This window comes from Monomorium pharaonis, chromosome 2 (genome assembly GCF_013373865.1).
Source record: "Monomorium pharaonis isolate MP-MQ-018 chromosome 2, ASM1337386v2, whole genome shotgun sequence".
NCBI classification, from domain to species: domain Eukaryota; kingdom Metazoa; phylum Arthropoda; class Insecta; order Hymenoptera; family Formicidae; genus Monomorium; species Monomorium pharaonis.
The window spans coordinates 24,166,857-24,180,873 of record NC_050468.1 but is presented as its reverse complement, the minus strand read 5'-3'; the positions used below and the strand labels follow the sequence as shown (position 1 = coordinate 24,180,873).

At 27.6% G+C, this 14,017-nt stretch overlaps 1 protein-coding gene across 1 annotated transcript in view; it reads left to right on the top strand.

Moving 5' to 3' along the window:
* The window catches only part of LOC105838581 (somatostatin receptor type 2), a 62,653-nt gene extending 49,291 nt beyond the window's left edge, over window positions 1-13,362 (top strand). The window contains exon 4 of the mRNA XM_012684245.3: window positions 5,703-13,362. Coding sequence (XP_012539699.1) covers window positions 5,986-7,215 — 1,230 coding nt within the window. The 5' untranslated portion in view covers window positions 5,703-5,985 and the 3' untranslated portion in view covers window positions 7,216-13,362. The remainder of the gene's footprint in view (window positions 1-5,702) is intronic.
* Window positions 13,363-14,017: the final 655 nt, after the last annotated feature.

The following is a 14,017-nucleotide window of genomic DNA, read 5'->3' as shown; positions in this document are numbered from 1 at the left end:
AACAAAGGTTTAACACGCAATAGTCGAATAACAAGGAGATACAAATACCTGATATTAAATATTTATAGAAATCACGCCCATTCGTGTAAATAAATAAAAACCATAATAAATAAAGTTATTTATATTAAATTAAAATCTAATTAAAATCTAAATTAAATTTTAGAACAATGCAGGAATTACTTCTTAATGTATTTATTATTATTATTATATTTATCTCATATAGCAATTAATGACAAAAAATTCTTTATGGCTACACGAATTATAAAAGTTTGTAATATTATTATATAAAACTTTAGATAAAAATATATCTATAATCTTCGTTGTAGGAATAATTTTTTGTGTAAAATTCTGCATATATCTACAATTTTTCATTTTTTTTTTAGAATAAAATTACAAACTTTGTGGCTATCAATTAATGTCAAACTTCACATTTCTTCATTACGCGAACAGTTGTGCAAATCTATTACTGTACGTATCAAAGTTTGCGATATGTGTTTTGATAATTAAGGTACAGAATGCAATAGATAGATATGTCCGGATAACATTTAACGTCTAAATTCTGGCATATTTGAACAATAAAGAGCAGCTGATACTTGCATCGTCCATACTTGCATGTCAACATCTGGGTTAATTTTAGTACCTGCGCGCATGTTTCACGTATATTAGAATCGTTCAACTAACTCCAATCAAGCGCAACATTGTCATTACAAGAGCTTACGTAAGCTTGTGTTGTAACGTTATTGAATATAGCAGGACGGAGATAGACGAATATTCCATTAACATATTTTTAATTGAATTTTAAAATAATGGCACTGATTAGATTTTCCTTTTTTTATCTTATCGATGAAGTTTTACGTTACGCAACAATATTAAAAATACAATATTGATCCAATTATTATTATTGGTTCAAACTCATAAATGCATATCAATAACTCATAAATCAACTCAACTGCATAAATTATAGGTAAATTAAAGAAATATTAACAATGTCAATAAAAAAATAACGCAATTGAAATTCGAGAGATAATAAACATGCGCACCATGTGCTCTATCTATAAAGAGATGAATAAGAGAAAATATTAAAAATAAAAAAAAAATAGCTAAAAAAACCTTACTTCAATCTCTTTATATAAGATTAAATTTGCAAAAGCGACCATTTCATAATGCAAATAACGAATGTACATACACACATACTACACTGTAGTGTATACATATAGATATATGTATATCTCAAGGGAGAGGGATACACAAATCACTTATTTATGGGCCAACGTAATCTGACCGACGAAGCCATGGAATAAAGGATGGCACATGAATTTGTAGAGAAAAATTAATGGTTGGACTTGTTATTCAATATCTGAAGCAATAATTGTTGCTACATAATAGCCGAACATTCAGCAATGTTGTTTGCCAATTAATTTGTGATATCAAGTAGACGAAAGTAAGTATTTCTGAAACCAGATTACAGAATAGGGTACCATCAAGAAGTTAATAATCTTCTAACAAACAACACACGATGGCTAAAATCTTTTGATTGTTACTCAGGCACATGATCTTAACCAACATATGTTAAGGTTGAGCTGATTGGCGAGATGTCTATTAAATATAAATAATTATCCGTGAATCTCTGAACGTAGAATTTCTATGCGTTTTCTGCTGCTATTGAATATTCAGCAAAATGTAAAACTGTTACTTAAGGAAGTTATCTCTAATAGTGGCGTAAAATGCCGACGGCAAAGATGCGTGATGGTAGATCATATGTGAGCATTTGAACATCACGGCACATCACGTCGTTTTGTGTTACAAAAGTGACAGGTGCAATTGTTGGAGAATACAAAAACAAAAGAAAGATAATAAAAAAAGAGGACCATGTTTCAAGTCGTACTCGCGATGGAACGTGGCAATGAAATATGATCGTAAAATTGTTAATCCAAGGGGTGAATCCCTGATGTATCCCACGAGAATACATCTGAAAAGCAACGTTAAAAGCATCGGATGTAACTGATAACCGGGAGGATATTGCTTGCTTGAGCGGGCACGTGAGAAAAATAATAGAACAGAACTTTAGTTCATTGTACGTACTACGTTCGTTCCCGTACCTATCAAGGATATGTATCGTCCTCTTTATTATGAGTATTGATGTATGTATGTACATACAAGCACCGTAAGATACGGTGTAGATGCATCTAAGCTATTCTTCGTAGTTATTAATTGATTTATGAATGAGCAATAACTCATGTGTATATTTTTATAAAAAAAGAAAAAATGCAACTAATAAAGCGACAGCGAAATAATAACAAAAATGATATATTTAATCTGTAAGTACTCGTGCAGGTCACTGGTGACTCCAGTCGTCTTTATTTTAAACTGATAAAATAATTATTTATTTTATCGATTTAAAGTTTTCGGTACCTTTCATTTAAAATCCCAAAACTTGCTTTATGAAAATTTAATGAGTCACTATGTAATTATTAAATGACAAAAGTACATAGACTCATCAAAGACCTCGCCCAAGTACTTATCTGACACTTTTAGAATGTGAATATTATATTTATTTTTGAAATAGGTACAATTTGACATTAGTTGTAATCTAATTTATTTTACATTTTATAAATATAGAATTTACACTACTTTATAATATAAAAATGTTTGTTCAACACTATTTTATAACATAAAAATGTAACAAAAAAATGCTGCTGTAATATAAAATTAAAGCAATTATTTATAACAATTCTTCTGAATTCATACATTTTTCTAAAATTTAAGTTGGATTTTTTATTAGGTTTTTTTCTAAATATAAAAGTATAATTGAATAAATTTTTTTTATTAATTATTAAAATGCATAATTTGTAGATAAAGTATGTATATTCATTTATCAAAAAATATTAATTTTTGCATATATTATTGCACAAATAATTTGGAATCTTGAGTGACCCCGCACGAGTAATTACGTTACAAAAATCCACGCAAGTATTAAGGGATTAATTAACAATCTCAAATATTATTCACATGTTCGCGTGAATAAATGCAGTCGTGCACAATAGGCACTTTACGCCTTTGTATATTCGTAAAAAGAGCTACATCATCTAAAGATCTTAAACTTATTATTCTTCTATATATTCTTCTTCAATATGTGCTTTTTAATCTTTCCATTATGTCGAAACTATTGTTAATATGACTAAAATAGCTGCTAACGAAATGCTCTCATCTGATAATTTCATGTAACAAGAAAGCAAATGAATATAAGAAATATAAAATTCAAAAGTATTTTTAAGACATTATAAAAGTAATATTATATTTATATTGTAAGAACAATATTTCTATAAAATATCAAATGCAACATTGTATTCTGTGCAACATTCAAATTCAAATGCAACATTCTAAAAGACTTCAAAAATTACATAGGTATTAAAAAATTGAATTACAATAAACTAACTACATACACGGAAACCTTATTTAATATTTTCGTTATTAATTTAATATTTTTGTTATTAAATATAGCATTTTTATAATGTTTTATATTTTAAAACATTACATATGTATCTTCAATACATATAATGTAGTGATCTATTTAAAAATAACTGCAACGCCACGCATTTTTAAAATTTTTTATGTGTTCCCGTCATGTAATAAAATTTTAACTAGCTTTACAAAAACAGATATTTTTATTACACATGCTATTTCGTAAATGTGAAAATGAGTAAGAAACTGTAAATTTATGTTTATTTATAATAATATAATTTAACTGTATGTAATTATTATGATATGTAATTATTATGGTCTATTCTTAACAATGTATATTATTGTCAATTCACAAATATCGGGATGAATAAATTTATATGATAAGCGCGACATTCATACCGAAATAAGGATTTGCATAGAATAATATTACTGTTTATCTATCGTTAATATAACTTGATTATCTGATCTGTTTGAATCGATAAACATCTACGGTTCTCGAATAAAGCAGTGACAATTATTGGATCTCACAAAATATTTTATGAATACAATTAACGCTTTAACAATATTAATCAATATGGGAATGACAAAATATATATCCGCTTATAATATTGTGCTGAATATTATATTTCCATGCATAAATTGAATCTGTGATCATAAAAATTTATATGACAATATAATATAAATTTATAAAATATGTATCACATTGTAATATACCTTTAGTATTCTTTGTGTAACAAAACGTACGTATTAAAGCATTAAAAGCTTATAACTTTTTTAAAATGTAAATGACGCAAACTACTAAATCAAATAATAAATTGCATAAAACATAATGTGTTGCATATAAAATTCATTTAATATAATTAAGTTAATTATTATACTAAATTTTATTTTTCTTTTTGTATAAAGCACTCTCTGTCACTCGATTCCAATACGGATTTAATGCAGAAATTTCAGTGCATATAAAATTTTGCAACAGGTTTAATATTTTCTAGTTTACACATATATCAGATTTACAAGTTATTTAAAAATTAATTTTTTATATCAATGAGTTGTAAATCGCCTATAACGGTCAAACATCGGATTTTAGTGATGAATATGATTTTTTCTCTATTAAATTTAATTTTCTTTAGCTTTTATTTTAAAACTGCGCGCCGACAGGATTCGTCAGACTTAAGACATAGTTAATAAACTAAATTTTGATGCTCAAGAGCATTTTAAAATCTCCCCTTTCCCATCTTCCTCGAAAAACTGTAAATTAATTTATTGCGAAAAATAATACCTCAGCCGGGGTTCGAACCCGGATCTCTCGTCATTCCGTGCGAGCGTCCTAGCCAATTCGACCATCGAGGCATTATTTTTCGCAATAAATTAATTTACAGTTTTTTTGGAGAAGATAAAAAGGGGGAATTTTAAGATGCTCTCGAGCATCGAAATTTAGCTTATTAACTGTGTCTTAAGTCTGACAAATCCTGCCGGCGCGCAGTTTAAAATTAAAGCTAAAGAAAATTAAATTTAGTAAAGAAAAAATCATATTCATCACTAAGATGCGATATTTGACCGTTATAGGCAATTTGCAACTCATTGATATGTTTAACATATTACGGTCGGTTGGAAGTAATGTATTAATATTAATTTTTTATGTTCGCATACTTTTCTGCATATTTTCTTTACATATTTTTCTAATAACTACAAAATAGTACATTATAGTTATATACATGTAACATGTGCGGAAAATCGGCTTGCCTTTGGCTTGTGCGTTTGTCCGTACAAGTGCGTAAAAAATGAGGTAAGAAGGGATATTCAGAGGATATTCAGAGTTCGTATTCAGTTTCTTACATCTTCTATACACACATAAAATATCACATCCCTACTTTTTTCCTCAAAAAACTCACATAAATGCAATCTGTGGCTTTATACAGCATCCGAATTTTTTATTTATAAATACATTATATTCTTACTCAGTTTTCTCTAAGTATCACATTTTAAAAAATTATTTTATCGTATTCAAGTTCAAATGATTGATGAAGACTGAATTATAAAAATTACGATATGACATATACTTAATTTAAATATATAAAGAAATTATTATTATGCATATTTTTATTACTTGATTTTTGTAGTTTAAAAATATATTCAATAAAAAGATAAGGACGTTTTCATATACATAGATATTTTCAAAGCAAGAATGCTGTTTTCTTCTACCTAGTTTTACTAAATTTATTTTTATGTGTGTGTTTCAGATTTTACCTTTAAAGTTGATGAACGCCTCAGCAGTAGAAAAGTTCGTCCCAGAAAATGGCATCTACCAAGTTAATTTGAAGCGGGGCAGAATAACATGTATGTTATCCACGCAGCGAAACAAACTTTAATTATATCTATGTCATTATTCAACGAGATATTAAGAAAACGCTTATAATCTCTGATCTTACTAGATTACGAGTTGACATTGTGGTTAATTAAATTAATGAAATTCTTCCTGTGATATCAAAACGTCATTCAAGACTTGTAACAGCGATTTCTATAATGGATGAAATGTATAATTTCACTGACTACAGTTTAATGTACAACGACACATTCATGAATTGCGATACTAAATTGCCGATTGTCGATGTTATTCATCAAATTCTTTATTCTATCGTCTTCATCATTGGAATCCTCGGAAATTCCTTAGTTATTTATGTTGTTTTACGTTTCTCAAATATGCAAACTGTCACAAATATGTATATTGTAAATTTAGCGATCGCGGATGAATGCTTTTTACTTGGTATACCTTTCTTAGTGACAACCATAAGTTTACGTAGCTGGATCTTTGGTAGAATTATGTGCAAAGCTTATATGATTACGACAAGTATTAATCAATTTACTAGCAGTATATTTCTGTTCATTATGAGCGGCGATCGTTACGTCGCCGTGTGCCATCCAATTTCATCTCCGAAGATGCGCACGCCTTTAATCTCTAAAATAGTGTCACTCACCGCTTGGACAACTAGCATTCTCCTCATGATACCAGTATTTCTTTATACGGACGCCATGGAATTTTCAAAAGGTGTTATCAGCTGCAATATTTATTGGCCTAATAATCACGGCGGCCACATTGCTTTTATTTTCTACACATTTGTCCTCAGCTTTGCTGTTCCTTTAGTATTTATAGTGATCTTCTACTGCCTGGTGATAAAAAAATTGCGAACAGTAGGGCCGAAGAACAAATCAAATGACAAAAAACGATCGCATAGAAAGGTTACTAGGCTAGTTTTAACAGTGATTGCTGTATATGTATTTTGTTGGTTACCTTATTGGGTTACTCAATTGGCCTTGGTATATACCCCGCCGAAACAATGTCAGTCTAAAATCAGCATCACAATTTTTCTTCTAGCCGGTTTCCTCAGTTATAGCAATAGTGCTATGAACCCAATTTTATATGCCTTTTTAAGTGATAATTTCAAGAAAAGTTTTATGAAAGCGTGCAACTGTGCAGTTGGCAGAGACACAAATGCGGCGAATATTGAAAATAGTGTATTTCCGCGAAGAAAAGCCAATGCTGATAGATTGCAATCTAATCGAATAATCGCCTCTGAACAATCCAGAATAGAGGTCGATGACGAAGAGAGAGGCCTTCTTATCAGTAAGACCTCCACTACTACGGTGACCATGACGTCACGATCAAACATCACAATTAGCAGTGAACCGAGAGATCCGGTGCAAAGAGATGCAACTAGGAATGGTGCACAATTAACTTTGTCGACACAAGTTTAAAGTCGCCAAAGCATCATTTCAATTTCAAAATGAGAACTCTTTGCGAGAATGAGTTAAGAGAGTCTTAGAGCGACGGTATCAGAATGAGGTAATTAACGATTTCATTGCAACATTCATTGTACCTGACTTGTTCACAATAATGTTTATCAATTATAATAGTTCTAGAATAATGTTCGATGAAGAGTCAGAAAACATTTTTTGATTTTTAAATGCAACGATCGCCTGGCCAAGGTATTTCTGCACGATAAAGACGACAAACTTTAATTTTTTATTTAACAAACAAACGCTAGATTATTATTGAACATGAAAGTTTGCAGTGATTGATGATATTTTCATTTCCCTAAATATCTAAAAAATCGACATCGCCCAAAAGATTAAGGATTAGCACTAACTTGAATATTGCCTTAAATGTTAATTTGAATCTATCAATACGTATGAAAAATTTTTATTCGTGATTTATTCGTATTTTTTAAAGCAACGCTGTGAGTATGCACGTGTAAATGACCATAAAACTAGATCATAAGTTAGACAGTTAAAATTAAATAATCACACTGATGCATTTTCCACATTGTTCTACCTTAATAACAATCTGATTTTCAGATTATACATAAATGATCAATTTCTAATCTCTGGCCTGCATTTAAATTCTTCTAAATCTTTTTTCCATGATTGTTTGCTTCTCATCATTTTTATTCTGTGTTTCAGTTGATATCTATTTGACTCCTATTGATTCTTTTCCTTCTATCAGAAGAATTTCGACTTATATGTTAACCCTTACAGGTTATATAAGTATCACGTTATTACTGTCAAATATAAAGCTGTATATATCTTTGTTTTCGTAAATAATATACCTCTTGTCATATTCTTTTTATTTTTCAAAAACGCCAAGTTTTTTCAATTTCTTACCTTTTCCCTATTTGATTATGTTGATACTGTCTACATGTTAATTTAACCAAATGCCTTTCATGCCTTTTCAGCGCATTTAAAACTCACTTTGCCTATGATGTTAGAAGGATTGATTGTTTAACTACTTCCTAGCTTTCAGCTAAAATTATTGTGATATCATTTAATCATTTCTGCGTATTATTCGTATCTTATTTGTTATTCAGTTTGTACATTATAGTGAGACGAAAAATATTTTTTTTACTTTGAACTCATATTTATAATAGCTAGTATCATTACTATTATAATATAATATGTATTAAAAAATGTTTAATTTTATGTCATACTTTGCATTTCTATGTCGTAAACTTTTTTTTTTCTTATACAGAATATATGTAATGTGGTTTATCTAAATTTTATAAAATAAAGAATCGAGATATGTTGAGGTTTTCAATATTAAAAAGCTCGTGGTGAAGAATTATAACGTAACATGTTTATCCTATTATAAAATAAAATATTTAAATTAAGTTGAGTACGTATGTAATTTCATCGAACATTCAAATGAATGAATAAAAGTTACGGACAATATTTTAAGCGAATTAATATAAATAACATTAAAATATTTATAAAATACATAAACTAACAGACACTGCTAAATTTAACGATATATATATTTATATATATATTTAGTAAAATTAATTAAACTAATAAAATAAATTCATTATTTTATTTGTCAATAAGCTCAACATAATCGATCTTTTTTACAAATTTTTTATTGATAAAATATAAATTTTTTATATAATCTTAATGAAGAAATTGGTTTTATCGTTTACATTTACATTATCGCTTGTATTAACGTTAGCTATGAGAATTTTTATCATTTTTGTAGATTTTTTATCTCGTTCACTTTCAAAATTATCAAAATTTTTTAAGGAAAATCTTAAATATTTCATATTATATTTCAATATAATAAAAGACCAAAGATTTATAAAATTTATAGATGCGTCTATCGCCGATCACTTTTTTAGTAAAATATTTATTACCCAATGTATCAATCTTCAATTAACAATAACTTTAGCAAAAATGCAATACTAAAACATTTGTGTAATATGAAACATAGAGAAAGTTGCGAATATAGTTCCGAAAATGACTTACCTTCGATTTTGATAAAACTTTGTATACACCTTCCTTTTTAGTTAAAATAAAAATCCTTAAAAGAATTTTTGCTGACTAATATGGAAAGATTATTTTTTTAATGATCAAATACTAAAAAATTAATGAGTTCTAGATTGATATATTTGAGCACATCAAAGCCCCGTGTCAAGCGCAAATCGAGAGAATAGCATCTCTGATGCTCCGAACAACTGACAGTGTCAGGTATTCAAAAATCTTTATTCTGATAAGCTATATTATATTTTGTGGAATATTTTGTATTTGGCATTAAGGACCCTTTTGTGTGTATTAGATTAGATTAGGTTAGCTATGCCAGTAGATATGTAAGAAAAGTAGTCATTTTTAGAGTATTGCTAATATTTAGATTGTAAAAAATTATCTTCCCGTACAAATCGCCAAAAATCCTTTTAAAGGCTTTTATTTTCACCAAAAAGCAAGGTTGAAACCAAGTTTTATCAAAATCAGAGGTAAATTGTTTTCGGAAACTTTATCTAAAGTTGCATTCACACGTGACAATTTTACTTTCTCATGACAAATAAATTGATACATATAATTAATATATATATATAATATTATATTAAAAACGTTTTTAGGATAAAATCTTATATTAAATTATGTATTTGTGTGAATGTAAACAAAATTTATAATCTAAAAAGAAGTGTTCTAAGTGTAGGTATATATGTGCATGTATATGTTACATATTTTTATGTTTACTCTTCATTCAGCATTATCTTTCTTACTTCTCTTGCCTATCTGTTTTTGTTACATACAAACTATTACACAAACATTATAAGGAATAAATTTTTCAGTAACAGATAATATTATCCCAATCCCTTTACGCGCAAAATATTGTATAATTTAACTCTTATGTCAATAACAAAAATTTATAAAGACCAATAAGCGAAATATTCGGGCACCAATCTTTAGAATTTAAAAAATCACTTTGCATCGCGTTAATTTTATTTTTATAAGTTTGTATTTCGTAAAATAAAAATTTAACAATACATAAATTGTAAAAAAAAACATCATATCGACCTTAAAAAGTCTATTCTGTAACTCTTAATAGGTTCGATATTGTTACATTGTCGTTGCGCAGCTTTTTTGCCATGTATGATACGTGTGCGCAATAACACTATATATATCCAAACTATTGTTACAAAATAGATTTATAAGTTCAATCTTTATCGATTTATGTACAAAGACAAACGTGTTTTTCATAAAAAGAGTGCTCGTAAGCATGTGTTGGCATAATTGAGTCGTCTATCATTTAAAAAGTTTTATGTTTAAATTTCAATAAACCTTTAATATTTATTTCTATAATTTTTTTTATCATTTTTACCACAAGCTAAACAACTGTTATCTTGGAATCTAGTAATTGTTGGTACATTAAAAGAAAAAAAAAGCAAATAAAAAAATTAAGCATACATTCCCTTAGACGTTCCCTCTAAATCGAGAGAATTTTTAACGCTCTGTAGATTCCACGAGAAAGTAATTCTTTATTCTTACGTGCTAAAGAAAAAACAAAGCTATCTTTCTTTATACAATGCAATTCAGATAAGGCAGTGACAAATGATTTGAAAAAACCAGAAATAATTATTTGTGTTGTTTCTTACAAGGAATAGATGTAATGGACCAATTGTTGGGTAGATATTCATCAGCTTGCAAATAAATGGCTGCTCGCTCTTTTGTATAACATGCTAGCATATAATATCACCAGCATTGCTGTTTATATTATTTGTTATGAAAATGACAAAATGTTATTTAAAAAACAAAATAAAGATTATTTTTGAAGCAACTTAGTAAAAAACTTATTACTTCTGTCTTAAAGCTCAATCGCAAAATGTACAAATTTTGAGATATTTTGCAACAAAGCTCGTTATTTAAAGTACTTACGTCATAGAAATGAATCCTGTAAAGACTCAGCTATTTAATAATTATTTTAATTCAAATGATTTAATTTATATAAAATTGGTTTTTATTTATTTAAATATTCTTATAATATAATTATATTATTAATTATTTTATTTATTTTTAAATCTTACTCTATAAGTCTCTATACCTAAATAGGAATCCCTTTTATTATACGAGGTTATTAAAAATGACCTCGTAAACTTTAGCACGATACTTTTTCCAGTTCCAGTACAAAAAAGAAGTAAAAGTATATTTCATGTTTAAATCACGACAATCTGAGCGGTTAACGGAAACATAAAAATTTTTTACAAAAAGTGTTCAAGTGGGTACCCGGTTATTGACATAAGATTATCTTATTTATAAAATATATAACATCAATAATTTTACAATATTGATATGTTATATAATATATATAATTCGATAAATATATTTAATCAAATTACTATAATTAATTATATTGCAATTGATAATTATTTTAATAAAATAATATTCTAAAATAAAACTGTAAATATAAATTGTGTTTTAAAAAAAAAAATTTTTTTCTTACATGTTATAATATATTATAACAAAACATGTATTGTGTGTGGTGAATTTAAATGTCGATCATAATTTAGTAGCATATAAAATAAATATGTATGAACTAAAACAAATCTCTTTATTTTTTTATCAACAGCTTGTTTATCATTGACATTGAAGGATTGGGCGCTGATATTTATTCTGCTGATATTTATTGGAAAGCTCGATAAAATAACTTGATAATCGAGAAAATTATTGAATTAGTTTATCTACCCATCCATCTTAATGATTTATCGGTACTTTTCATATAATTTTATTGATAATCTTACTACTATTCGATTTTAGTTACGCTCTACTCTGCACGTGACCATATTTCTGCAATAGAAATTCTATCTCAATTTCATCTTACAATTGTTTGACATCTCTCAAAAAAGTATAGGGTTAATATCATTATGTAACTTAAATGTTAAAAAATGGATATCTTTTCGTTTTGCTATATGTATTGTAAAACAACTTAATTATATGTATTGGTTTAAGGAATTATGTTAAAAAATATTGTATTTTATGTACTGTGTTTAAATGTTGTCAAAAAAATAATTTGTACGTCAAATCTTAATAAACAAAAAACCAACAACATTATTATAGAAATTGCTGTCAAATTTGACTTCTATTTTTAAAGAAAATAAGCATTTGTGAAAGCAAAAGTGTGTGAATAGTTTATGACTACACTTGTACTATAAGCAAATAATAATTAATGAGCTTTAACAAATTAATTTTTATTTGTTTGTAGAGCGAATATGTTTCAGCGTATTTTGGAGGTGCAAACAGATAACAAAATTCATTAATTAATCTTAAACAAAATTTATTTGATAAATTTAATGTATGCGAAAAGAATTTGATTGTAGTATCTAAAAATTTAACTAGATAAACGCACAAGTGTGATAATATTGCTGCAAGTTTTAACAAAATTTTCTGACAACCAATTTAAATGTCCAATAATTTTTTTAATAATTCAACATAATTACTTTCAAATATGTATATCAGCAAAATTGTTCTTTTAACGTAAAGCACCAAGCTGCGAAATTTTATATTCAATTGAGTATTATAAATTCGCTAAAAGAGAAAAGTTACATTTAATTAAACTTTTGCCGGAAAGTAATCACCTCCAGATTTCACTGAAAAGCGAATAGCTAATAATGTATGAGGCCGAAATAATTTAATGTAAGCAGCCGTTAAGTTTAAAAATGAAATTCCGAAGTTCAAAAATGTAACTCATATGTATGTGTGTGATGTTGTAAGATCTTCCTGTATGATCAACAAACAGAAGACTTAATTAGAATTATAGAATATAAGATAACTCTGGTATTTACGCTGTACGAGATTTTACACTGCAGAAGTCAGAAAATAGGAATAAAGGTAATTTGCAATTACTTTGTTATATACCTTTATGTTATACTAGTATTGTATTACAATTTCAATTCTTTACTGTTAACATTAACGAAACCACCGTGAATTGAATCGATTTTTCATTGTAAGTAGCGCGATGATAAATTACGACTTACATAAGATGATTATTGTATAGAGTGTAAAAAGCTTAATGGTTATTTTGTGATACATAAGTATACAAGAATAATAAAGGACGGAATATACTGAAATACAAATGCTTAACTCTTGTGTTCTTTGTTTAGCTTAATATCTTGTACATATGTCTCACCCATTTAAGATGTACGGCATTCTGAGTGTGTAGGATTTACGCCATCGTACAGAGGTTTTGTAGTCGGTAGGCAACGTGCGCTTACGTAAATGCTTACCATCTAATCCGTATCGCTATGTATTGTCCGCTGGCAACATTCATGCCTGTTGATATTATATATGCAGTAACGGTACGGTGGTGAAATTGGCGAACTTTGTATATATTTTTTATTTTCATGACATGTAATAAAGATTTAGATATGTGTGTGTGTGTGTGGTGTGTGTGTGTGTATTTGTGTGTGTGTGTGTGTGTGTGTGTGCATAAAAAATATACATATATTTTTTAAACACGCATTAAAAATTATAGAATATATTGTAATATAAGGTAGGATAAGATCTGGAATAAAATATTGCATAAATATAGAAGAATTTATCTTTTGCAATTCAGTATACATGTTATAAATAAAACATTTTGTTATTTATTTAACTCTTATAGAATTTTCTATTTTTTTAATACTTGGATTTTTCAAATTATAATATTTATTTTATTTGCATATGTAAAATAACATAAAATTCAATAATTTGTAGTAATATAAGTTATAAGATTACCGTGATTTTTATACGGAAA